The 25,359-nt window shown below is 38.2% G+C and overlaps 1 protein-coding gene and 1 pseudogene across 1 annotated transcript in view; both read left to right on the forward strand.

Moving 5' to 3' along the window:
* The window catches only part of LOC102871850 (phosphatidylinositol 3-kinase regulatory subunit gamma-like), a 152,954-nt gene that overhangs the window by 72,486 nt on the left and 55,109 nt on the right, over positions 1–25,359 (forward strand). Inside the window, exons 2-5 of the mRNA XM_006898982.1 lie at positions 4,872–4,977; positions 7,175–7,273; positions 23,512–23,692; positions 24,586–24,711. Coding sequence (XP_006899044.1) covers positions 4,872–4,977; positions 7,175–7,273; positions 23,512–23,692; positions 24,586–24,711 — 512 coding nt within the window. The remainder of the gene's footprint in view (positions 1–4,871; positions 4,978–7,174; positions 7,274–23,511; positions 23,693–24,585; positions 24,712–25,359) is intronic.
* On the forward strand, positions 8,010–8,551 carry LOC102855581 (annotated as a pseudogene).

Raw genomic sequence — 25,359 nt, forward strand, 5'->3', positions numbered from 1 at the left:
GGGAGAAGGGTGCAACAATGAATGAATGGAATCCCAAAATCTCTGTAGATGTTCATTGAAATGAAAAATAAACAACCTAAATTTAAAAAAATAGCATTGAAATGAAAAATAAACAACCTAAATTAAAAAAAAAAAATAAGGCCCCAGGAATCAATAGATTCCTATTGACATGTTTCAAAATAACAGGTATACCTTTGGACGTGTTCACCAGTCCATGCCTGGAAATTTGGAGGATAGCTGCCTGGTTGACTGACTGGAAGAGATCAAGATTTGTTCTAATTCCCAATAAAGGTTATCTTAAGAGAATGTGGAAATTATTGAACAATGTATTTTTCCCTTTTATATTTTTAAAAATTTTTTCACTGTTGCACATTTCATCCCCACCTCCATTCCCTCTCCCCCCTTCCACCCTACAATGTATGCCCTTGTTCCTGATTGTCATCATATATATAGTGCCCAATTATATATTCCTTTTGGTTAATTTTTCCCTTCATCTAATCTAATGCAGTGTTCATTATCTATCTTCTCCTTTCCCATCCTCTCCGTAAAGTCCTATGTCTGTCCTTTTTGATAACAGCAGTGTTACACATTCTTTGTCCTTTTGTGATAGATATTTCACTCAGCATAATGCCCTCGAGGTTCCCTCATGTTGTGTAATGTTTTACAAGTTCATTGTTTTTCAGTGCTGCATAATATTCCATTGTGTGACTGTACCATGGTTTTTCTATCCATTCATTTGTTGATGGGGTTGCTTCCATCTCTTTGCTATTGTGAACAATACAGCAATAAAGATGGATGTGCATACATCTGTTTAGGTTGTGTCTCTGGTTTCTTTAGGGTATATTCTTGGTTGTGGAGTTGCTGGATCAAATGTATTTCTGTTTACAATTTTTTGAAAAAGCACCAGACTGCTTTCCATAGTGGTTACACCACTTTACATCCCTGTCAGCAGTGAATAGGAGCCCCAATAAAACCACAGCCTCACTTGCATTTTTTGTTTGCTGCCCTGTTGAACTTTTCTGTTGTTGCTCGTATGAGATGTTTTGAATGAATATCATTTTTGTAATCACTTTCTTGATTTTAAACCTTACAGTGTTCATTGTTTCATTCAGACAGTGTCTTCTTGGTCTAGGTATAGATTTTGTATTAATACAATTAAAGTGTTATGGGAGTCCCATTCTTCTCAATGTTAGCCATAGTTTATTGTGATGCACACATCAAATGCTTTTGCATAGTAAATAAAAAGGAAATACACATCCTTCAGCCAGGATGCATCTGACATCAGCAGTGTTATCCCTTGTACCATACCCTCTATCTAAACTCAGTTTGAACATCTGGCAGTTCCTTGTCAATGTACTGTTTCAGCCCTTTTTGGATGATCTTCAGCAATATTTTGCTGCTTCTTGTTGTTAGGTGCCATCGAGTCACCTGCAACTCGTAGTGACCCTATCTACAACAGCTCTGAAGCCTGCCCTATCCTGAGCCAGTCTCACTGACTCTGACATACCTAATCGCATCATTCCAATTATTGTCAATCCATTTGATCCAGATCTTCCTCTCTTGTGCTGTCCCTCCACCCTGCTGAGCATGATGTCCTCCTCCAGGGACTGATCCCTCCTGGTCATGTGCCCACAGTATGTGAGATAGAGATTAAAAATCCTTGCTTCCAACCTGAAACTTGGTTTCACCCTTTTCAAGACAGACCTATGTGTTCTCCTGGCTGTCAATGGTATGTTTAATACTCTTGTGTAGTACCACAGCTCAAAGGAAACAATTTTTATTTTGTCATCCTTAGTTATTGTCCAGCTCTTTGATATAAAGCATGTAATTTTGAAGATCATGGCCTGGATCAGGCACATTTTAGTCTCTAAACTGACATCATTGCTCCTTAGCACTCTGGATGGGTCCTTCACAGCTGCCCCAATGCAGTTAGTTAGTCTTTTGATTTCCTGACTGCTGGTGCCAAGAGTGTTAATTGTAGAGCCAAGCAAGTTGTAATTATCAACAATCTCAATCTCTTCTCCATCCACCATGAAGCTGCCAGTTGACCCAGTGGTGAGAATCTTGGTTTCTTGATGTTGAGTTTCAACTCATATTGAAGACTATAGTCCTTGAACTTCTGCAGTATGTACTTCAAGTCTTCCTTAGTTTTGGCAAGCAAGGCTGTTGACTAGTCTTCCTCCAATGCTGATGCCACATTCCTCCTCATTAAGTCTGGCCTCTTGAATGATCTGTTATGCATATAGATTTAAGTGATATTAATGATACTGTTTTATAATTTCCACATTCTGTTGGATCAACTTTCTTGGGAATGGAAACAAATCTCTTCCAGTCGGTTGGCTAAGAATTTGGCATCAGGATCAGAGGAATACTCATCAACAACTTGTATTGTGCAAGTGACACAGTCTTGCTAGCTGAAAGCAAAGAGGACCTGAATCACTTAGGACAGAAGATCAAAGACTACAGCCTTCAATATGCATTGCATCTTAACAGCAAGAAAACAAATGTCCTAAAAGAAAAAGAAAACAAAGGTCTTCAACCTTGGACCAGTGAGCAACGTTGTACTAGAGAACGAATTGAAAGTGTTAATGATTTAATCTTGTTTAGATTCATCTTCCATATCTGTGGTACCAGCAGTCAGGAGACATATTGCTTTGGGCAAGTCTGTTATCAGGGACCTCGCTAAAATACTGAAAAGCAATGATGTCAGTTTCAAGACTAAGGTGTCAAGCCATGGTCTTTTTCATTACTTAGTATGCACCTGAGATCTAGACAGTGAATAAGAATGACAGAAGAAGAATTGATGCCTTTGAGTGGTGATGTTGGAGAGCTGAACATCTCATGGACTGCCAAAAGAACAAATAACGTCTTAGAAAAGGTGCAACCAGTGTGCTCCCTTGAAGCAAGGATGGTAAAACAAGTATCTTGTATTTTTGACATGTTGCTAGGAGAGGATATTTCTTGGAAAGTGATCTCAGGCTTGGAAGGGTAAGGGATGAGTGAAAGAGAAGACCTCCATCAGGATGGATTGACAAGATGACTGTAGCCATGGGCTGAAGTAGGCTAGAGATTTTGAGGATGTCACAAGGTGGGACAGGGTTCAGTCATATCTGTTGTTCATAGGGTTGCTATGAGTCATATTCTACTTGATAGCACCTGCCACAACTACACTGGGTTTGTTGGGGAGTTCTGGTGATTTAATGATAAGGAATTGCACTGCCAACCCAAAGGTATACGATTCAGATCCACCAGCTGCTCTGCAAGAGAAAATGGACAGTCTCCTCCAATGTGATTTACTGCCTCTGAAAACCTGCTGGAGTATCATCTAGGAGTGTATGTGCAACAAGAGCAACAGTGTGGATGGAGGAGCTCTAAAGTAGTAGGGGCTTGTACTGCTATCTCAAAGGCCTCTCCTTTTTGCTGATTTGAATCCATTCTTCCCAAGTGATTTACAATCTTGGAAACCCATTGGAGGTTCAACCATGAGTTGATCCAACTGATTAGAGGGCAATGCATTTGCATTTTTTAGTGGGTAAGGAGAGTTTTTGTTTTGCACTTACATGGTGGCTAAAGAATGGAATTCTGATGGACTGTAGGAGTTGTACTAGTAACTGAAAGGTCAAACCCTTTTGATAGTTTGAATCCATAGGTGTCTTTTTTTTTTAAAAAGAAGATGAATAGTCTCCACCTATGAGATTTCCAACCTCCCAAAGACCTGGAGGGTCAGCTATGAGTTTGATCTGCCTCATGGGGGTGAGAGTGAGCAAGTGATGCTAATGATGTTGATTATCTTTTCATGTGTATGTTGACAATTTGTGTACCATATATTTAGAAAAATAAATGCACTTCTATGTTTGTTTGCCAGTCACTATTCAGATTTTTAGGTTGTTGTGGTTCTCCCCCCCCCCACTCCCGCCCTTAAATATCTTTGGGCTTTAGGGGAAGGTCTTTACCCCTTTTCAGCTTTCATTCCCTGATTCTTTGGTGTTCTTAATGTGCTTGCCTTTCTGTGCTTTTTGCTTCTGTACCTAATCTTTTTTGCTTTTTCATGTCCCAGACATGATTTGTTTAAAACACACCCTAGATTCATTTCGCCTCATTAACTTAACAGTGGAAACAGTATTCTCAAATAGGGTCGTACCAGCAGGGATATGGGTAAAGTTTTACAGCACCTGTTTTTTAAGTCAAGCAAATGCAGTTTATAGCACTCCTGGTCCATTTTGTCTTCCTTAACTCATTTGAACTAGAGTACTTGTACTGGGCTGCCCACTTCCAAGGACTGACTCATTCCTCTAACACCCTGTATTATGCAGCTCCATAGTACCTACTCTTCTTACTTCACTCAGGCTTCAGCATTTTATGGAAAGGGTCTACCTGTGAAAAAAACTGTTTTTATCCTACTTGGACTCTGAGATCCCCTGCTGTATTAATACTCCAGTGTGTAGACATAGCCTTTCGACAGCCAGGCTCTGATACCCCATTCTTTGCTGCCACAATCATGTGTTGCTCAGCTCTCCCCTTAATGGCATTTGGACTGAGAGAAGGGCTTCCATTTTTGTTTTTTGGTGTTTTTTTTTTTCCAGAGACGAGCTTTTTTTTAAATATCTTCATTTCTTCTAAATTCTTTAAATTTTTCAGAATTAAAAATCAATACTGTATAAAGGTAAAACGATATAGCTTTAAATTTTTTCTCTACGGGTAGTTCTTGCTAGACTTAAAAAAATGCTTGGCTATTATTTCAAGTTAAAACTAATTTGATTGTTACTTATTTGACTCTTAACTATGTTTAATTAAGGAACTGGTCCTGCTAGAGGAAATGGGAAAGTAAATTATAATTTATATTTATAAAATAAAACCATTTCTTTTTTCAGCTCTTCCACCAAAGCCACCTAAGACAATGACTTCAGCAGTAACTAATGGAATGAAAGACAATTCCTCTCTTCAGGATGCAGAATGGTACTGGGGGGATATCTCAAGGTAACCAGTTTTGGGGAAAAAATACCATCTTTTATTTTCTCTGATAATCAGTATTTAAAAAAAAATTTTCAATGTCCCTTTTGTTGCTCTTTTTAGCTGCCTTGTAGTTGATTCCTAACTTAATGACCAGTATAACAAAATGCTGCCCAACTTGTGATTCCTAGAGTTTTCATTGAGAGATTTTCAGAAGTAGATTGCCAGGCCTTTATTCCTAGTTCTTAGTCTGAAAGTGCTGCGGAAACGTAGCATTATAGCATCATGAAAGCTTCCACTGACTGATAAGTGGGCATTTGTACTTAGCTTCATTGGGAATCAAGCGTGGTTTTTCTGCATGGAAGGGGAGGAATTCTGTCACTGAACTACCATTCCCCCAATGTCCCGTTGTTGTTGTTACTGCTATCAAGTCAAGTAAGACTCAGAGCAACCATACGAACAACAGATTTGAATCTTATGCTATCCTGTGCCATCCTTACAATCTCTGCCATATTAGAGCCCATTGCCACAGGCACTGTGTCAGTGCACCTGGTTGAGGGTCATTCTATCCTTTGCTGTCCCACCATCTTTCTAAGCATTATTAGTTGTCATTTAAGGTTAACCTTTAAAAAAACCTGTGTGGGAAAATTTGAAAGTGTCTTGATGCTTTTCCTCCCACAAAAAAAAAAGACAATTATTAAATGATGTGTGTGAGTTTTACCTTTAACACTACATCTCAGACAGATTTCTGAACAGGTGGAGATATTTTTTTAGAATAAAAGATACTTATAAGTACTTATTTGTCTTATATTTCTTTCTCTAAGACAGGAGTTCCCAAATTTTTACATACAAAAGAATCAATTGAGGTAGGCCAAGAAATCTGCATTTTAAAAAACCTCCTTTAAGTGACTTTAGTGCAGATTCTATGCTGACTTCACTTTGAGAAACAGGACTCTAGGAAAAACTTACTTTTGGGGCATAATGTGGTTTGGCTAAGGATTTAATACATTTTGTACAATAAAGCCTTCAAAAGCCAGTGCCTATATAGAGGGTGGAAACCTGTCAGAGAAAGAAAACTCAGATATTTTTCTCTAATAAAAAGCCATAGAAAAAGAATACTATACCTTATGAAAGGCTAAACACTTGTGAGACCCAGAAACACATGTAGTCCCATTGGATTTTGACATGCACAGGTTTTACTGTATTTAAATGAATTAGAAAATTTCAGTGTGGCAAGAAGCTGCACTGTAATCTCGAAGACATGCGGTTTGAAGCTACCAGCTGGTCTGTGGAAGAAAGATGGGCAATCTTCTCCCATGCAATTACTTGCCTCTGAAAACCCGCTGAGGGTCAGCTATGGGTTGGTTCAGCCTTAATGGTACATAACAAATACCAACAACAATAAAATAATCTATTACATTTAAAGGATCAACTACGTTTAGGCCTTTGGTGGCTTAGTGGTAAGAAGCTGTGCTGCAATCCCAAAGGCAAATGGCTCAAATCTACTACCATCTGCTCTGCAGCAGGATTGGCAATCTCCTATGCGATTTACTGCCGAAAACTGACTTGAGAGTCAGCTATGGGTCACTTCTGACTTGATGGCCCACAACAACAACAATATATCTAAATACCATTTAAATTTCTATTTTAGGACCTTGTAGTCCTACTGTAATTCAAGATTATTTTATGTCCTTTTAGTTTTTTTTAGTGTTCTAGTGTTGTTTCTTAAAAGTCCTAAACCAGTTGTTGGTGAGTCTGTTATCAATGTAAATTCAAATTGGAGAATATCCTACTGAATGTTAGGCAATTTAGTAGTTTCCCCGCCTCCCCGATCAGATACAGCTGTAATTGTTACTTAACTATAACCTCCTTTCTAAACAGCTGCTAGTTTTTTCTGGAACTTTGCAAATTCAGAACTGCCTGAAGAAGTCCCAAAGACTTAGTCGAAGCATTATCTCTCAAAGACGGTAAACATCTGGAAGAGTTTAAAAAGCAAATAACCCTTCCTTAGATTGTATAACATGGAAAATAAAAACATAAAGAGCCTGTCTAGTAGGAGGAACTAAATGTCATCTGAAGACCCCAATGATTCTTTAACTTTAGACACAGACATCACCTAAGTAGTTGTTTTTTGTTTTCTAAATCACCTAATTAATTTTAGTAACAGCAGATGAAAATAACTGATGCTTTTATATTTTCATTTTCCTATAATTCCATTCTTCAGGGAGGAAGTAAATGACAAATTACGGGACATGCCAGATGGTACCTTCTTAGTTCGAGATGCCTCAACCAAAATGCAGGGAGATTATACTTTGACTTTGCGGTGAGTGCTTTTCAGCTTGATTTCTGTGTTTTATTTAATCCTTTATACATATATAATTGCACAGATACATAACTTTCAGTTACTTGACTAATTTTCCTTATATTGTATATTCGGTCAACATATACAGTTGACTCTCCATAGCTCTGGCTTTTTCATATGCAAACTCAAGCAATCAGGGATTGGTTGGTGGAGGCAGAAGCAATTAAATCGCCAAGCAGTCTTGCAAAGGCTCTGAGGGAGTGTAATGTGCTATTCATTTAGTATTTACATTCTTGTTAGGTGCCATCCAGTTGACTCAGAGCAACCTTATGAATAATAGATCTGAACCTGGCCCTGTCCTCCACCATCCTCACAACCTTCTTCGTACTTAAACTCATTGTTGTAGTTACTGTGTCAGTCCATCTTGTTGAGGATCTTCTTTTTCATTGACCTCTGTCTTTCCCAGCATGATGTATTTTTTCAAGGATTGGCCCCTCCTAATAACAGCCCAAAGTATGTAAGATGAAGTTTCCCCATCCTTGCCTCTAAGGAGTACTCTGGTTGCACTTCCTGTAAGACAAGTTTGTTCTTTTTCAGTCTATGGAATACTCAATACTCCACGAACACCATAACTCAAAGCCCTATATTCTTCTTCTGTCATAAATAAAAAACACAAGGGAGGGGCCTGCACTTGGGGAGTGAAAGCAAAAGCCCAAGTGGTGAGCTGGGAGATTAAAGATTCTGCAAGTGGAGGAGCATGGGCAAAGCTTGTGGGATGAGCTTGAGTGCAGAGGCCTGCAAACAGGTAGATATCTTCAGACAAAGTTTCTTCTAGGAGGCTGGGGAATTTCGTAGCACATTCTTGCCACAGAAGATTATATACTTGAAACAACTCTTGAAAGAAGACTCTTTCAGTGTGGCTGACTTGACTTCCCTTTAGGCTCCACTGGACATCTCGATCCCAGCTCCCCACCCCCACCCCAGGACGATGTGGAAACAGATAAGCAGGAGAAGAAAGAAGTCCCTAAGTGTGGCTTTCTCCCTGGGAATGAGAAGGTACTTGCCTTGCTTTTCATTGTTAAGCCAGAAGTCTGAACACTCAAAGAGAGGTACATTTTCATGATCTTGTGGATCCAACATGTGATCCCGAAGATTAGGATGGAAATGACTTTGTCTGTGGCAGTTCAGGAGAAAGTGCTGGAGACGGTGAATGCAGTCAAGACCAAAGTAGAAGCCTTTCAGACAACCATTTTTAAGTACTTTTCAGAACATGGAGATGCAGTGACCAAGGCAAGATGAGACAATCTGTAGTGAGTGTGAAGTCATGGTGCTGGACCTGAGGACCTTATTTGTTGAGTTTTGTCATATCAACAGCAACTGGGAGAAAATTGCCAATCCAGAGTGAGAAGAGAAGACATCTATGTACTGAGCTCCTAGGTAGAAGGGAATTAAAGGACCTGTGCTCTATGTAAGGGAAGTGTGGGTACAGCTATGTTTGACCTCCTTTAACTCCTCAAGGGGAATTGCCCCCCTCAATAGCATCCACAACACAAAACCAATTCCCATGAGGTCAAACATGTCCTCCACTTCCTTCTACTAATTTCAGCTGCTAATTACTAATTACTGCTTCACTGAGTCCAAACTCCATTGCAATAGTTGTTACTGAGACAATACAGAAACAAACTCATAATTATGGAGTTTGTTAGGAAAGTTAACAGGATACAACTCATGTTGGCAACAATATACAGTTTCTCAGTTAGGACAGCTTCTGAAGTATGCTTGCCGGGCCTTTTACCTTTAGGTCAGTATGAGAAAGCTTTCTTATTTCTGCCAATTAGAGTGTTCTCTCCTAGTCCTGTGGTAAACTTGGGCAAAGGCTACTAGCTCTGGTTTTGTGGGGCAACAGTTCCAGATAACTTTGCCTAACATCAGGGCTCTGGCTCTCTGCTGTGGCTACTGTTGCTCTTCTGTAGGTCTAGCTGGCCCAAGAATCTCTAGCCCTGGATGCACACTGCATACTCTGCTTCTTTTTTGCTGATAGTGAGATTCCTAAATTTCTGCCACTGAACTTGCTCATTTTAAACCTGGTTTAAATTGGTGAAACCATCCAATCCTCTGCTGTATGATTCCATTTGTATGATCTTTCCTAATCATGTGGCAAAGTCAAGGATAATAGACTAGGGAAGTAATTTTGAAAAATAAAAGCTTTCACTTGGCATTTTTCAAGCTGAAAGAACTGAAAAATTCAAGCCTCGAGTTGGAATACTAAGAGATGCTATGGGCAAAATCTTACCATTAAAAGAAGATGGAGGAAGGGAGCTCTGGTGGCCTAGTGGCAAGAAGCTGCACTGCAGTCCAAGAGGTACGCTGTTCGAATCCACCAGATGCTCTGCTAGAGAAGAAGGGGCAATCTCCTCCTGTACAAGTCAGATCCAATTTGACAGCACACACAAAATAATAATAATAATAATAATAATTTTTTTAAAAGAAGGTGGAGGAATAAATACACAGACTCATTGTACTAAAAAGAATTGACCAACAATAAAATACCTTAGTAAGTATCATATCATCAAGAGCCAACAGTAATGAAGGAAGATGTTCAAAATGCACTGTTGACGTTGACAAAAAATAAGCCCCTAGAAATCTATCAAATACCAATAGACATGTTTCAGCTAGCAAATGGAGCCTTGGATATGCTTGCCAGTCAGTGTCAGGAAATTTGCAGAATAGCTGTCTGGCCAACTGACAGGAAAAGATCATATTTGTTCTCATTTCCAAGAAAGAGAATCCAGTAGAATGTAGAAGTTATCAAACCATATAATTTCTATCACATGCAAGCAAAATGCTGCTATGATCATATAAAAATAGCTAGAATAGTACATAGATAATGATCTGAAGCTCAAACTGGATTTAGAAGGGCCATGGCACCAGAGATAGCATTACTTCTATCAGATGGCTGAAGGAAACAAATACCAGAAGAATGTCTTGTGCTTTATTAACTGTACAAAGGCATTTGACTTTGTGGATCATAGTAAATTATGCTAACATTGAGAAAAATGGAAATCCCAGACACTTAAATGTGTTTATGTGAAGCCTATACCCAGACCAAGGTGCTAGATATTGTTTTTCTGTAAACAGAGCAAGGGAGCACTACATGGTTTAAAATGAAGAAAGGTGTGCCTCAAGATTGTATCCTTTCTCCATACCTTTGTCATCTGTATGCTGAGCAGTTTATTCAAGAAGCTGAACTCTCTGAAGAAGAATGTGGCATCAGGATTTGAAGAAGACTCATCAGCAACCTGTGTTAGGCAGATGACACAATCCTTCTTGCAGTAAGTGAGAAGGACCTAAAGTGCTTGCTGCAGAAGATCAAAGCCTGCACCACTCAATATGGATTGTATGTCAACATCAAGAAAACCAAAATAATCACTATGGGATGGACAGCCTCATGATAGATGGAGAAAGGGTTGAAATTGTCAATATCTTCATCTTACTTGGATTCACGATCAACACTGTTGGTATCAAGAGACAGGAGTTCAGTAGATGTATTGCACCGGGAAAAGTCTACAGTCAGGGACCTCTCCAAATTACCAGGGAGTAATGATGTCAGTTTGAAGAGTAAGGTGTGCCTGATTCAGGCTATGGCCTTTTCAGTCCTTTGCTATATATTTGAGAGCTGAACAATGACTAAAAATGACAGCTTTTCTCTTAGCTTTTAGGCTCTTCTCCAAAAGGAGAAGAGTACTGAATATCCCATGGACTATCAAAAGAACAAACAGATATGTCCTGAAGAAGGTACAGCCAGCCAGAGTGTTCCTTGGAGGCAAAGCTTCTTCTCACATACTTTGGGTATATTTCTAGGAGAGGCAGTTCCCTGGAGAAGGGACATCATGCTTGGAAAGATGGAGAATTGGTGAAAGAGAGGAAGACTCTCAACCAGATGGACTACAGCAGTGGGCTAAAGTATAATTAGAAATGATGAAGATGGTTCAGGATTGCACAGGTTTCAGATCTGTTGTTCATAGGGTTGCCAGGAATAGTATTCATCTCGAGGCACCTAACAGCAACAACTGCACTTATTCGTTGTCCAACTTTCAGATACATAAGAAGCATTTCTAAGCATGACTAAGATGTGGTGTACCTTAGGGTTTTGTCTGTTTGTTTTTCTTATTGTGTACCATGGAATCGCATCTGACTGGTGGCACGGGAGGAGATTGCCTCTCCTTCTCCAGCAGAGCATCTGATGAATTAGAATGATAGACTTCAGGTTTTAAACTGACATCGTACTGTTTAACATGAGTTGTGGGATGACATAAAGAATATCCTTTCCTCTCACCAGGTGTCCTGGTGAGAGTGACATATTCTTTAACCCCATGTGGCAATCTCTGATGCACTGCCGTAATGCCCAGGGAAAATAGGGTGACCTGGAAGTCCAACTACTTCCTTAAGATCATCCAACTTCTGGATGATTATCCAAAATGCTTCATCGTGGATGCAAACAATGTGGGCTCCAACCAGATGTAGCAGATCTGAATGTCCTTCCACAGGAAGGCTTGTCCCTTGTGATAGTTTTTGCATTGAAATTTACATTATTAGAGATTAATATCATTGCTCCTGCTTTTTTCTGGTGGTCATTTGCTTGGTATATTTTTTCCCCACCCTTTTATTTTTAGTTTTTCTTTATCTTCATTTTCCAGGTATATCTCTTGTAGACAGCATATTTGATGGATTTTGTTTTTTTATCCAATGTGCTATTCTTTTCTTCTTCAGTGGTGCATTTAAACCATTCACATTCAGTGTGATTATTGAAAGGCAAAGTTTTATTTCTCTCATTTTGTTCAGTTCTTTTTTGGTTTTGTTGCTAGTTACTTTGGTCCATCCTGCTTCCCGTAGCACCTCTGTTATGAAGGACATCTTTCAGTGTTTTCTGCAGTGCTGGTCTTGTTTTTACAAATGCCTTTAGGTTCTATTTTTCTAAGAATATCTTGATCCCTCCTTCATATTTGATGGACAGTTTTTCTGGGTACAGTATTTCTTTTTGACAGTTGTGTAAAGACACCACCAAAATAGAAAAATATAGGCCAATATCTCTCATGAACATTTATGCAAAAATCCTGAATAAAATCCGGGCCAGTAGAATCCAACAATGTTGTTGTTGTTGTTATGTGCCGTCGAGTCGTTTGCGACTCATAGCGACCCTGTGCACAACAGCCCTAAACCCTGCTCTATCCTGCGCCAACCGCACTGCCTCTGACACACCCATCTCGATTACCCCAGTCACCGAATCAATCCATCTCATAGAGGGTCTTCCCCTCCTGCGCTGTCCCTCCACCCTCCCAAGCATGATGTCTCTCTCCAAGGACCCGTCCCTCCTGGCAGCATGTCCAAAGTATGTCAGACGAAGCCCCAGAATCCTTGCCTCCAAGGAGTAGCTTGGTTTAATCTTCTCCAAGATGAATCTGTTTGCTTTCCTGGCAGTCCATGGTACATTCAGTACTCTTCTCCAGCACCACAGCTCAAAGGCATCAACACTCTCCTTCTGTCCTCCCTAGTCATTGTCCAACTCTCCGATGCATAACAAGCTATTGCAAAGACCATGGCCTGTATCAGGCGCACCTTAGTCTCCAGAGAGACACTGTTGCTCCTGAGTACTTTAGAGAGGTCCCTAACAGTAGACTTTCCCATCACGATACGCTTTTTGATTTCCTGACTGCTGGTGCCAAGAGTGTTGACTGTGGAGCCGAGCAACGTGAAGCTGTGAACAATCTCAATCTCTTCGCCATCCATCCTGACGCTGCCAATTGGTCCAGTGGTGAGAATCTTTGTCTTCTTGATATTGAGCCTCAGTCCATACTGAACGCTGCAGTCCTTGACCCTTCGCAGCAAGTGCTTGAGGTCCTCCTCAGTTTCAGCAAGCAGGGTTGTGTCATCTGCATAACACAGATTGTTAATAGATCTTCCACCAATCCTGATGCCACAATTCTCCTCATAGAGCCCGGCCTCTCGGATAATCTGCTCTGCATACATGTTCAAAAGGTATGGAGACAGGATGCATCACTGGCGTACACCCTTCCCAATTTTGAACCATGCTCTGTTCTGACTACTGCCTCAATAGGTTTCACATTAGTACAATTAAATGTTCTGGGATTTTTTTTTAATGTATTGTTGGAATCCCAGAATCCAACAATACATTAAAAAAAAATTTACCATGACCAAGTAAAATTCATAACAGGTATAGAAGGATAGTTCACCATAAGAAAAGCTATCAATGTAATTCATCACATTAACAAAGCAAAGAACAAGAACCATATGATCCTATCAATTGATGCAGAAAAGGCCTTGGATAAAATCCAACACCGTTCCTGATTAAAACACTCAACAAAATAGGATTAGAGGGCTATTTCTTCAACACAGTAAAAAGTATATACACAAACCTGAGAGCCAACATTGTTCTCAGTGGAGAGAGATTAAAGGCATTCCCTTTGAGAACAGGAACTAGGCAAGGATACCCACTATCACCTCTCTTGTTCAATACTGTATTGGAAGTCTTAGCAGTAGGAATAAGAGAAGGAAATAAGAGGTATCCAAATTGGCAAAGAAGAGGTAAAATTATCTCTATATGCAGATGATATGATTGTATACTTAGAAAACCCTAAAGACTCAGCAAGAAAACTAATGGACATAGTTGACCAATTCAGCAAAGTGGCAGGATACAAGATAAACATACAAAAATCAATTGGATTTCTCCACAGTGACAAAGAGAAAGAATACAGAATACAGAACTGGAGTGAAGGAAAACAATACCCTTCACAATAGCTAATCACAAGATTAAATACGTGGGAGTAAATCTAACCAGAAGTGAAAAGGATCTATTCAAAGAAATTGAAAAACATTACTACAAGAAACAAAAAGAGACCTAGAGAAATGGAAGAATATACCTTGCTTGTGGATTGGAAGACTCAATATTGTGAAAATGACAGTACTACCAAAGGCAGTTTACATCTTCAATGTAATCCCAATAAAAATACCAAATCCATTTTTCAACGAGATGCAAAAGGTAATCTTCAGTTTCATTTGGAATGGAAAGAGGCCCCGAATAAGCAAAGCATTCCTTAAAAAGAGAAACAAGATAAGAGCCATCTCGCTCCCTGATTTCAAATTCTACTACACTGCTGTGGTGGTCAAGACATGCTACTGGTACAATGACAGACACATTGATCAGTGGATTAGAATTGAGAACCCCGAAATCAGCCCATCAGCATTTGTCTGTGTGGATCATAATAAATTATGCCTGACATTGAGAAGAATGGGAATCCTTCAACACCCAGAAGCTGTGGTACAAACAATGTGGGGTACCGGCATAGTTTAAAATCAAGAAAAGTGTGCAACAGGGCTGTATCCTTTCTCCATACTTATTTAATCTGTACGCATAACAAATCATATGAGAAGCTGGACTGTGTAAAGAATAATATGGCATCAGAATCAGGAATATTCTTATCAACAGTATGTGTTATACAGATGACATAACCTTGCTTGTTGAAAGTGAAGAGAAATTGAAACACTTGTTGCAGAGGATCCCAGACTACAGTCTTCTATGTGGGTTATATCTTAACATCAAGAAAACAAAATCATCAGTACCAAACCAACAGGCAACATCATGATAGTTGGAGAAGATATAGAAATAGTTATTTGATCTAGCGTGAATTTATAGTCAACATTGAGAAACTCAAAAGCCAGGAACTCAAGAGATGTATTGCATTGGCAAAGTCTGCTGTCAGGGATCTGGCCAAAGGGGTGATACCAAAAATACCAATTTCAAGACTAAGGTACATCTGTTGAAACTATACTTTTTCCATTTACTTGCTATGCAGCTGAAAGTTGGACAGTAAGAATTTACAAAAGAAGAATTGATGCCTTTGAGTTGTGGTGTTGGAGAAGAGTACTGAATATCTCTTTGACTGCCAAAAAGACAAGCAAGTGTGTCTTTAAAAAGATGCAGCCTGTGTGCACGTTGGAGGCAAGGATAATGAAACTTTGTCTCACATATTTTGTGTTTATTGTTAGGTGGGGATATCCCTTGAAAAGGAACATCATGCTTGGAAAGGTTGGCAAAGGAGAAGACCCTCAGCAAGGTGAATTGACACAATCACTGCAGCTGTGGGCTCAAGTATTTCAGAGATGATGAGGATGACACAGGAGAGGCAAAGGTTCAAATCTGTTGTTCATAGGGTTGCTATGAGCTACATTTGGCTCAACAGCACCCAATAACAACTCTCCTTTTTGCTCTTGCCAGCATTCATGGTCTCCTTACTATTCCTTAAATATGGCTGTTCCTCAGGGCCTTTTGGATATGCTTGGAAAACTTTTCTCTGTATTTCTAATATACTGACTCCTTCATTTCCTTTAGCACTCTGCTCAAATGTTACTTGAACAAGCTGCAGGTGGGTGATTTTAATCTGTGGCCCTCAGGCCTGGTTCAGATTTCTTCTAGGTGGTATAGCACTGATCTGTGTATTGTACAGAGGAAACTCATGGTTGCTGTGATGCTGAACACTGACACTAATGTGCCAAATGTGATAATGGTGACCCATGGTGGAGAGTGTTTGGTGGAGCTTCCCGAGTAAAACAAGCTTGGAAGCAGGAATGGCATCCATTTCTGAAATGGCTTGCCTCTGGAAATTATGAACAGTGCTAAGGTCTTTCATTCATAGGGTCGCTATGAGTCATCTATGACTTGATGGCACCTAACAACAACTATATATATCATATATCATATACCATAGATAATATATACTATACTATAATAAATATAATATAATATAATATATAATATGTAATATATAATTTTTTTGTTGTTGTTAATGTGCTGTTGAGTTGCCTGTGACTCATAGTAACCCTGTGTACAACAGCCCTAAACTCTGCTCTATCCTGTGCCAATCTTACTGTCTCTGACATACCTACTCCAATTACCCCAATCACTGAATCAATCCATCTCATCAAGGGTCTTCCTTTCTTGCATACACAAACACACACACAGAGTGATATTCTGTTTTGGTGGGACTATGGTCCCAATTCAGCTGTGGCTTATACTAATCTCTGGTTTTCTCTACTGCCACACCCTTGTCTAAGTCACTGTCATGTGCAGGAATTCCTTGTGCAAATGGGCACATGTGTTGAAACTCCAATTATTTTATATACCAGCATTGAGTTGGAATTTTTTTTATTAACTTTAATGAAAATTTAAAGAGACTTAGGGTTTCAATTCATTTATTGTTGCACTTTTCTCCCTGCCTACCCCTTCCCCTCAATTCACTCCTCTCTTTGAAAAGTAAAAGAAAAATTCTTTCATTGTTATACAGTTCCCCCACCCCCACCCCCATGTCCACTCCACAGTGCAGCCTTCATTCTAGACTCCGTCATGGCAATAATACCTTATCATATATTCCTTTTAAACAGTTCTATTCCTCATCTGTTTCAATGCAGTATACATAATTTATCCAGTTTTTCTCATTCTTACCCCAACCCTGATGTCAGTCCCATTCTACAGCAGTGGCTCTATACAGTGTTTATCCTTTTGTGACTGAGATATTTCACTCCGCATAATGTCCTTCAGGGTCACCCATTTATATAATATTTCATGAGTTCCTTGTTTTTCAGTGAGGCATTGTATTCCATTGTATGACTGTACCACAGCTTCTCTCTCCATTTGTTTGTTGATGGGCACTTGGGTTGTTTCTAACTCTTTGCTATTGTGAACAAAGCTGCAGTAAACATGGCTGTGCATATATCTGCTTGGGTGGCAGTTATGGTTTCTTTAGGGTATATTCCCAGCAGTGGAATTGCTGGGTCAAATGGTATCTCTATTTGCAACTTTTTGAGAAAACATCATACAGCCTTCCATAGTGGTTGCACCATTTTATTCTTCCACCAAGAGTGAATAAGGAAGGATTCCAGTTTCTCTGCAATCTCACCAGCATTTTATGCTGTTCTGTTAAATTTTGCTATTCTTACTGGAGTGAGGTAATATGTCATAGTTGTTTCGGGCAGTGAGATTTTTGTATTCTGCCTCTAAACCACCATGATTTAGACCTGGTGAGATGGTGAAATTGACCAATATCTCTTAATAATAATCTATTCATCTTATTTGGATTTTCCCACCCAAAAGGTGATTTTTACTTTATTCTCATCATTAGCATACAGCCGTGTGGTGAATGGCAACATGAGAGGAAAGTAAAAATTTTGAAATATCATCCTACTGTACACAAAGATTCAAATTCATTATACTTGAGTTTTCAAAAATCTTACTGTCTCAGTAATCATGTACAATCTTAATTGCTTTTGATTTGGAACCAGCTCATAGCTGATACTCTGTTGAGTTTTTATGACTGTAAATCCTGTGGAAAGAGGTTTTATCTTTCTCGCAGAGTGGCTGGTAGATTTAAACTATCAGAAAGGTGCAGCCCTTGGATTAGCAGTGCAATTCCCTTCAGATCATGTCACTGAGATGTTGATAGGTGCTGTAGAGTCAAATACAACTCGTAGAAACCCTATGAACAACAATCTTAACCCTCTTCTATACTTTGCTGTTTTTACGATCTCCAGCACACTCAAGTCTACTGTTGCAGTCATTGTGTCAATCCATCTGTTTGAAAGTCTTCTTCTCCTTTGACATTCTTTACCTTCCTGAGCATGATGTCCCTCTCCAAAGAATAACCTCTTGTAGCAACATGTCCAAATTATGTGAGACAAAACTTCATCTTTGCCTCTAAGGAGCACTCTGGATCAAGACATATCTGTTTGTTATTGTCAGCAGTCTTTTCCAACAACAATTCAAAGGGATCAGTTCTTCTTCTGTCATGCTTAATCATTGTCCAGCTCTCAGATGAAAATAGCAAGTGACTGAAAAGATCATAGGCTGAACCAGGTACACCTTAGTTTTCAAAGTGAAATAATTGCTCCTCAATAATTTGGAGATATCCCTGTTTACAGACTTTGCCAATCCAGTATGTCCTGTGACCTCGTGGATACTAGTACCAAATATGTTGATTGTGGATCCAAGTAAGATGAAGTCATTGATAGTCTCATTCTTTTCTCCATCAGTCATGATGTTGCGAGCCAGTGCAGTGGCAAGGATTTTTGTTTTCTTGACCTTGAAATGCAATCTACAGTCTTTCACCTTCTATAACAAGTGCATCAACTCCTTCTCACTTCCAGCAAGCAAGATTGTATCATCTGCATAATGAAGAATATTAATGAGCCTTCTTCCAATCCTGATGCCACATTCTTCTTCATAGAGTCCAGCTTCTTGAATAATCTGTTCAGCATACAGATTAAAAGAATACAACACTGACACATACATTTTCTAATTTTAAATCAAATAATATTTCTTTGCTCTGTTTGCAAGTCTTAGTCTAGGTATAGATTTTGCATGAGCACAATGAAGTGTTCTGGAATTCTCATATTTCTCCGTGTTAATCATAATTTTTTATGATCCACATTGTACAGAATACCTTTGCTTAATGAATAGAGCACAAATAGACATTTTTCTGGTGTTCTTTAAGCTAGGATGCTTCTTATATCTGCAATGATATTACTAATGTCACAGCTTCTACTAAATCCAGCTTGAATGACTGGCAGCTCTTCATGTACTGTTCTAGCTGGTTTTGGTGCTTTGTATTTTTTTCCTAGCCATTTTTGGGTAATCCTCCAGCAGTATTTTTTGCTTACATGTGATATTAATAATATTGTTCTGTAGTTTTCACATTCCGTTAGATCACCTTTCTTGGGAATGGGAATAAACATGTGTCTTGCAATCAATCAGCCAGGCAGTTCCAAATCTCCTGGCATAGACTGGTGACCATGTCCAGGACTGTATCTGTCATTGGAAACATTTCAATTACTATCCCATCAATTCCAGAGGCTTTATTTTTTTGCCATTGCCTTCAGTGCAACTTGAATTTCTTCTTTCACTACCATTGGCTGTTGATCATATTGTACTCCCTGTAGTATTTCATTGTTGGCCAATTCTTTTTTGTACACTAACTCTTTGTATTCTCTCCATCTTCTTTTGATTAGAGTTAATCTACATACTTCTGATTACTTCATAGGTTAGATATTTATATTCTTGATTGCTTATCATTGTTCTAGTATAGCATTTGTCTGTCAGTTTGCTGTACTTGTGAGTTGCTATGATGTTGAAATATATGCCAGCAGTGTGTCAAATGCCAGAAGGGTCACCCGGGGTGGACAGGTTTTAGTGGAGCTCCCAGATTAAGACAGATAAGGAAGAAGGATTGGCCATCTACTTCTGAAATAACAGACCTTTGAAACCCTATAAACAATTAGAGGAACGTGAAGAGATATAATATTAGGGCTAGAGCCCAGATTGGCACTCAAAAAATGAGGAGAAACAGCTGCAAATATCCTTTAAAAATGGGAATATGGAAAAAAAAATGGGAATATGGAATGTACAGAGTATGAATGTTGGAAACCAGAAGTTGTGAAAAACTAAATGGAATGCATGAACATTAACATTCTTGGCATTAGTGAGAAAAAATGGGCTGGCTTTGGTCACTTTGAATCAGACAGTCACATGGTATACAATGCCGAGAATGAAAAACAGAGGGAAAGAGTGGTGTTGCATTCATAGTTAAAAAGAAAATTTCAAGTTTTACCCTGACGTAAGTGGTGAGTGAAAGGATATTATCTATACACACACAAGGAAGACTTGTTAATATGACTATTATTCAAGTATGTACATCAACAGTTAGAGCCAAAGAGGAAGAAGTTGAAGATTTTAAACAAATTTTACAGTCTAAAATTGATCAGACATGCAATCAAGATACATTAATGATCATTTGTGATTGGAGTGCAAGAGTTGGAAACAGTGAGGAAGGAAGTGTAGTTGAAAAGTTAGAACTTGTTTTTTAGTGAGATGGAAAAGGCAATCTCCAGTTTCATTTGGAATGGAAAGAGGCTCCAGATAATCAAAGCACTCTTTAAAAAGAGAAACAAGGTAGGAGGCATCTCACTCCCTGATTTCAAATCCTACTACACTGCCGTGGTGGTCAAGACAGCGTGGTACTGGTACAATGACAGACACATAGATCAACGGAATAGAATTGAGAACCCAAAAATCAGCCCATCTATAAATGATCAGCTGATTTTTGACAAGGAGATGAAATCAGTTAAGTGGAGAAATGACAGCCTTTTTAACAAATGGTGTTGGCAAAATTGGAAAACCATCTGCAGAAAACAAGACTTAAACCTCATGCCATACACAAAAACCAACTCAAAGTGGATCAAGGACTAAAACCAAGGACTATAAACGTCATCAAAGAAAAGCTTGGAAGAACCCTAGAAGCCCTAATTCACAGCATGAACAGTCTTCCAAGCATCCTGAAAAACTTACAACCAGGAAAGGATAAAATAGATGAATGGGATCTTCTAAGAATCAAATACCTATGCGCATCCAAAAACTTCTCCAACAGGGAAAAACAGAAGCCACAGACTGGGAAAAAATATTTGGTAATGACATATCTGATAAGGGACTTATATCTAGAATTTATAGAATACTTGAGCAACACAACAAGATAAAGGAAATACCCAGTTGCAAAATCGGCACAGGATATAAACAGACGCTTTGCCAAAGAAGACATTCAGATGGTAAATGAACACATAAAGAAATGTTCAAAACCCTAGCTCTAAGAGAGATGTAAATCAAAACAACTATGAGATATCATTTCACCCCCGTAAGAATAGCAAAATTCAACAGAACAGCAAACAACAGATGCTGGCGAGGTTGTGGAGAAACTAGAACCCTTATTCAACTGTTTGTGGGAATGTAAAATGGTGCAACCATTATGGAAGGCAGTATGGTGCTTCCTTAAAAAGTTGGAAATAGAAATACCATTTGACCCATCAGTTCCACTACTGGGAATATACCCTAAAGTAACCAAAGCTGTCACTCCAGCAGATATATGCACAGCCATGTTTATGGCGGCTTTGTTCACAATAGCAAAGAGTTGGAAACAACCTAAGTGCCCATCAGCAAACAAATGGAATACTATGCTGCACTGAAAAACAAGAAACTCATGAAATATTATACGAAATAGGTGACCCTGAAGGACATTATGCTGAGTGGAATATCTCAGTCACAAAGACAAATATTGCATAGTGCCACTGTTGTACAATGTGACTGACATGGGGTTGGGAGAAACCCAAAGAAAAGAAGGGATAAATAATGTATACTGCACTGAAACAGATGAGGGAGAAGACCTAATTTTTTATTATTAATTTTAATGAACATTTACAGAGATTTTGGATTTCCATTCAATCATTGCTGCACTTTTCTCCCTGCCCCCCCCCCAAGTTCACTCTTCTTTTTGAAAAGTAAAAGTCCTTCATTGGTATACAATCCCCCTGCACTCCCACCCCGAGTATACTCCACTCTGCAACCTTCATTCCGGACTCTTATGATAATCATAAAACCCTATAATATATTGCTTTTAAACTGTTCTCTCCCCCATTTCAGTGCAGTATACATAATTCATCCAGTTTTTCTCATTCTTGCCCCAACCCTGATGTCAGTCCCATTCTATAGCAGTGATACTATGCAGTGTTTGTCCTTTTGTGACTGAGATATTTCAGAGAGACCTGTTTTAAAGGAATATATCATTAGGTATTATTTTCTTGACAAGAGTCTAGAATAAGAACTACATAGTAAACTAGACTGGGGAGAGTTGTATAATAATGAAAGAATATTTTTTTTCTTTTCAAAGAGAAAAGCTAACTACAGGGGAGAGGTGGGCGGGGAGGAAAATGAACAAAAATGTATGGATGGAATTCCAAACTCTCTCTAAACTTTCATTAAAATGTAAAAAAAAAAGAGTAAGAATTTGGTGACAGAAATGAGGTTGACCATTGAGATACATCTTTTTTTTCTTAATAAGTCTGCATGCAGATTAAGAAGAGCTGAAAGAGTAGTATTTTGCTAAGATATGCTAAGATATAATTAATCAGTTTTCTGTGGTTTTAAAGTATACCTTATGAAATTTGAAAAACTAATCATTATTTGGAAAAGATATAATTTTTAATCTTTGGTTATAAATAATCTTATCAGAGGTCCTTTGGATAAACTCAATAAAATAGAGCGTTCAGAATTATTCAGGCATTTTCAAAATTATTCAAGGCTTTTCAAAAGTCATACGTGGTAAAACAGTTGAATGATATTTGAATCATCAATATGCTATGTCTAAATATTTCATTCTGAGAATTAAAGGAACTATAAAAGATAAAATAAGGTGCCAGATTAATTATCCATTTATAAATCATATGGAAAGTTATAATTATAATTGTACAAAAAAACCTCCACCAGAAATCAATGAGGCTTGCTTTGGTGTAGAGAATTGCCAGATCTAATTTAGATAGGCTAGAAACTTCTATTAATCCATCCCATAAGTTCCGTCATTGGCTCATCCAATACAATTAAAATGCAGCAGTGAATCTGCCAAGCAAGATCTCACAGAGGGAAATGATTTTTATAAATATTTGGAGATGGAATCATAAGTGTATATAGAATGAACAGATGAGGCTGAGGTGATCTTGTGACCAAGAAATAAATGTCATGTAGACCAAAAGTCTTTACTTTGGGAGCTGTTTGTACAATGGGAAAAGGTGAGCTGACGAACTTCCTAGAGGGGCCACCACTTAACTATGATGAAATAAAAATTTAAACAAAAATAAAAATTGTACTTTAACAGTAAAACCTTGTGTGTATTGGTGATGATGTAACTAATATTTATCATCACTCTTAATATAGAGATGACTTCTGCTTCTGTCCAAGTCACAGTTTTACATATCTTTAGTCCCTAAAAGGATTGTCTTTAACCTTCCCTTAAAAAAATTTAAATTAGAAAATTTAAATTAAAAGAATTTAAATTAGAATATCAGATTATAAACATGATTAAACATTTTAAGCATTTTCGTTATTTATATTACACAATTGTTTTTGCTAAATTTGTTGATATTGATTACTTTGAAGATATTCCTATCTTCAGAAACTAAGGTATTCTAAGGATTAAATAGATACTGTGGAAATAATATAGGATATATATTTTATGCATTTAATTATATCTGTCTTTTCACTCCAAGTAAGTTTATATGTGATACCAACCTACATATGATAGTGGTACTTAATAGTACTTTATTAAATTCTTGGGGGAGAAAAAAATCTGTAACTAATGTTTTCGTTTTCACAGGAAGGGAGGCAATAATAAGTTAATAAAAATCTATCATCGGGATGGTAAATACGGCTTTTCTGATCCTCTGACTTTTAATTCTGTGGTGGAGCTCATTAACCATTATCATCATGAATCTCTTGCTCAGTACAATCCCAAACTTGATGTGAAGCTGATGTACCCAGTGTCCAGATATCAACAGGTATGATAACAGAAGTTTATCATAGTGCCACCTAAACCGTTAGTGACCGTATTACATGATTCTAGCTTAGTAGTTTTAGCATGTTGTTTTAAAAAAGAAATTAGTATTTTTCACTTTGTACCCTAAGTGTAGACATGTTGCAAGGAAGGACCAATCCTTGGAGAAGGACATCATGCTTGGGAGGGTGGAGGGACCTGGCAGGAGAGGAAGACCCTCTCTAATGAGGTAGATTGAGTCAGTGACTGAGGTAATGGGGGTTGGTGTGTCAGAGACAATAAGGTTGGCACAGGGCAGAGCAGGATTTAGGGCTCTTGTACATGGGGTTGCTGTGAGTCGCAGGTGACTCCACGGCACATAACAACAACAACAACAACAACAACAACAATACAACCGTAAACATATACAGTATTTCTGAAACTTAGTTGGGGCTGTCTTTTATTAGCCACAGTATCTTTCATGCATGTATTTATTAACCATGTATAAAAATACTTCTACTAACAACAAAAAGACAACTCTATTGTAATATGGATAAATATCTTAAGTAGACATTTAACCATGGAGGACATTCAAATGGCTACCAAATTCAGCAACAAAATGCATTATATATATTTCTTTTAAATTTGCTATCAAATACATGAAAAGATGCTTACTGTCACAGCCATCAAAGAAATGTAAACCCAAATCACAATGAGATATTTTTTCACTCACTGTTTGAGCTAAGATGAAAAAAGGAGAAAATAATAAATATTGGTGAGAATGTGAGGAAATTGGAATCCTTATCCACTGCTGGGAATGTAAAATAATACAGCCTTTGTATAAAACAATTCTTAAAAATTTTTACAATAATTGGATGTGGAATTAATATATTCTGCTATTTGTATTTACTTGTGTAGGATCAATTGGTAAAAGAAGATAACATTGATGCAGTAGGGAAAAAACTGCAAGAATACCATGCTCAATATCAGGAAAAGAGTAAAGAATATGACAGACTATATGAGGAATATACCAGGACATCCCAGGTTAGTTATATATAACCAAAAGTTTATAATGTTACCATTTTTCCCTATCATTCAGCTGATGATTTTTACCTGTCTTGATATCTTAAACTGCCTTTTTAAACTTTGAGGATATAAATATTTTATTATTATTATTAATTTCAGTGAATATTTACAGATTGTGGATTTCAGTTCATTCATTGTTGCACTTTTCTCCCTGCCCACCACCACCCCAGTTTGCTCTTTTCTTTAAAAAGTAAAAGAAAAATTCGTTCATTGGTATACAGTCCCCCCCACCCCGAGTATACTCCACTCTGCAACCTTCATTCCGGACTCTTATGATAATCATAATGCCCTATAATATATTGCTTTTAAACTGTTCTCTCCCTCATCCGTTTCAGTGAAGTATACATAATTCATCCAGTTTGTCTCATTCTTACCCTAACCCTGATGTTAGTCCCATTCTACAGCAGAGTGGCACTATGCAGTGTTTAGTTTTAGAAGCAAGGATATACAAGTTTCAACCATTAAAAAATGATACTTTTATTGCCCCAAAATACATTATAATGGAGTTAGGTATGTTGGAGTCAGTGAGACTGGCTCAGGACAGGGCAGGCTTCACAGTTGTTGTATTTAGGGTTGCTAGACCCTCTATGAGGTGGATTGATTCAG

The sequence above is a fragment of the Elephantulus edwardii genome, unplaced genomic scaffold, assembly GCF_000299155.1.
Source record: "Elephantulus edwardii isolate Elephantulus edwardi_28Jun2011 unplaced genomic scaffold, EleEdw1.0 scaffold00243, whole genome shotgun sequence".
NCBI lineage: Eukaryota > Metazoa > Chordata > Mammalia > Macroscelidea > Macroscelididae > Elephantulus > Elephantulus edwardii.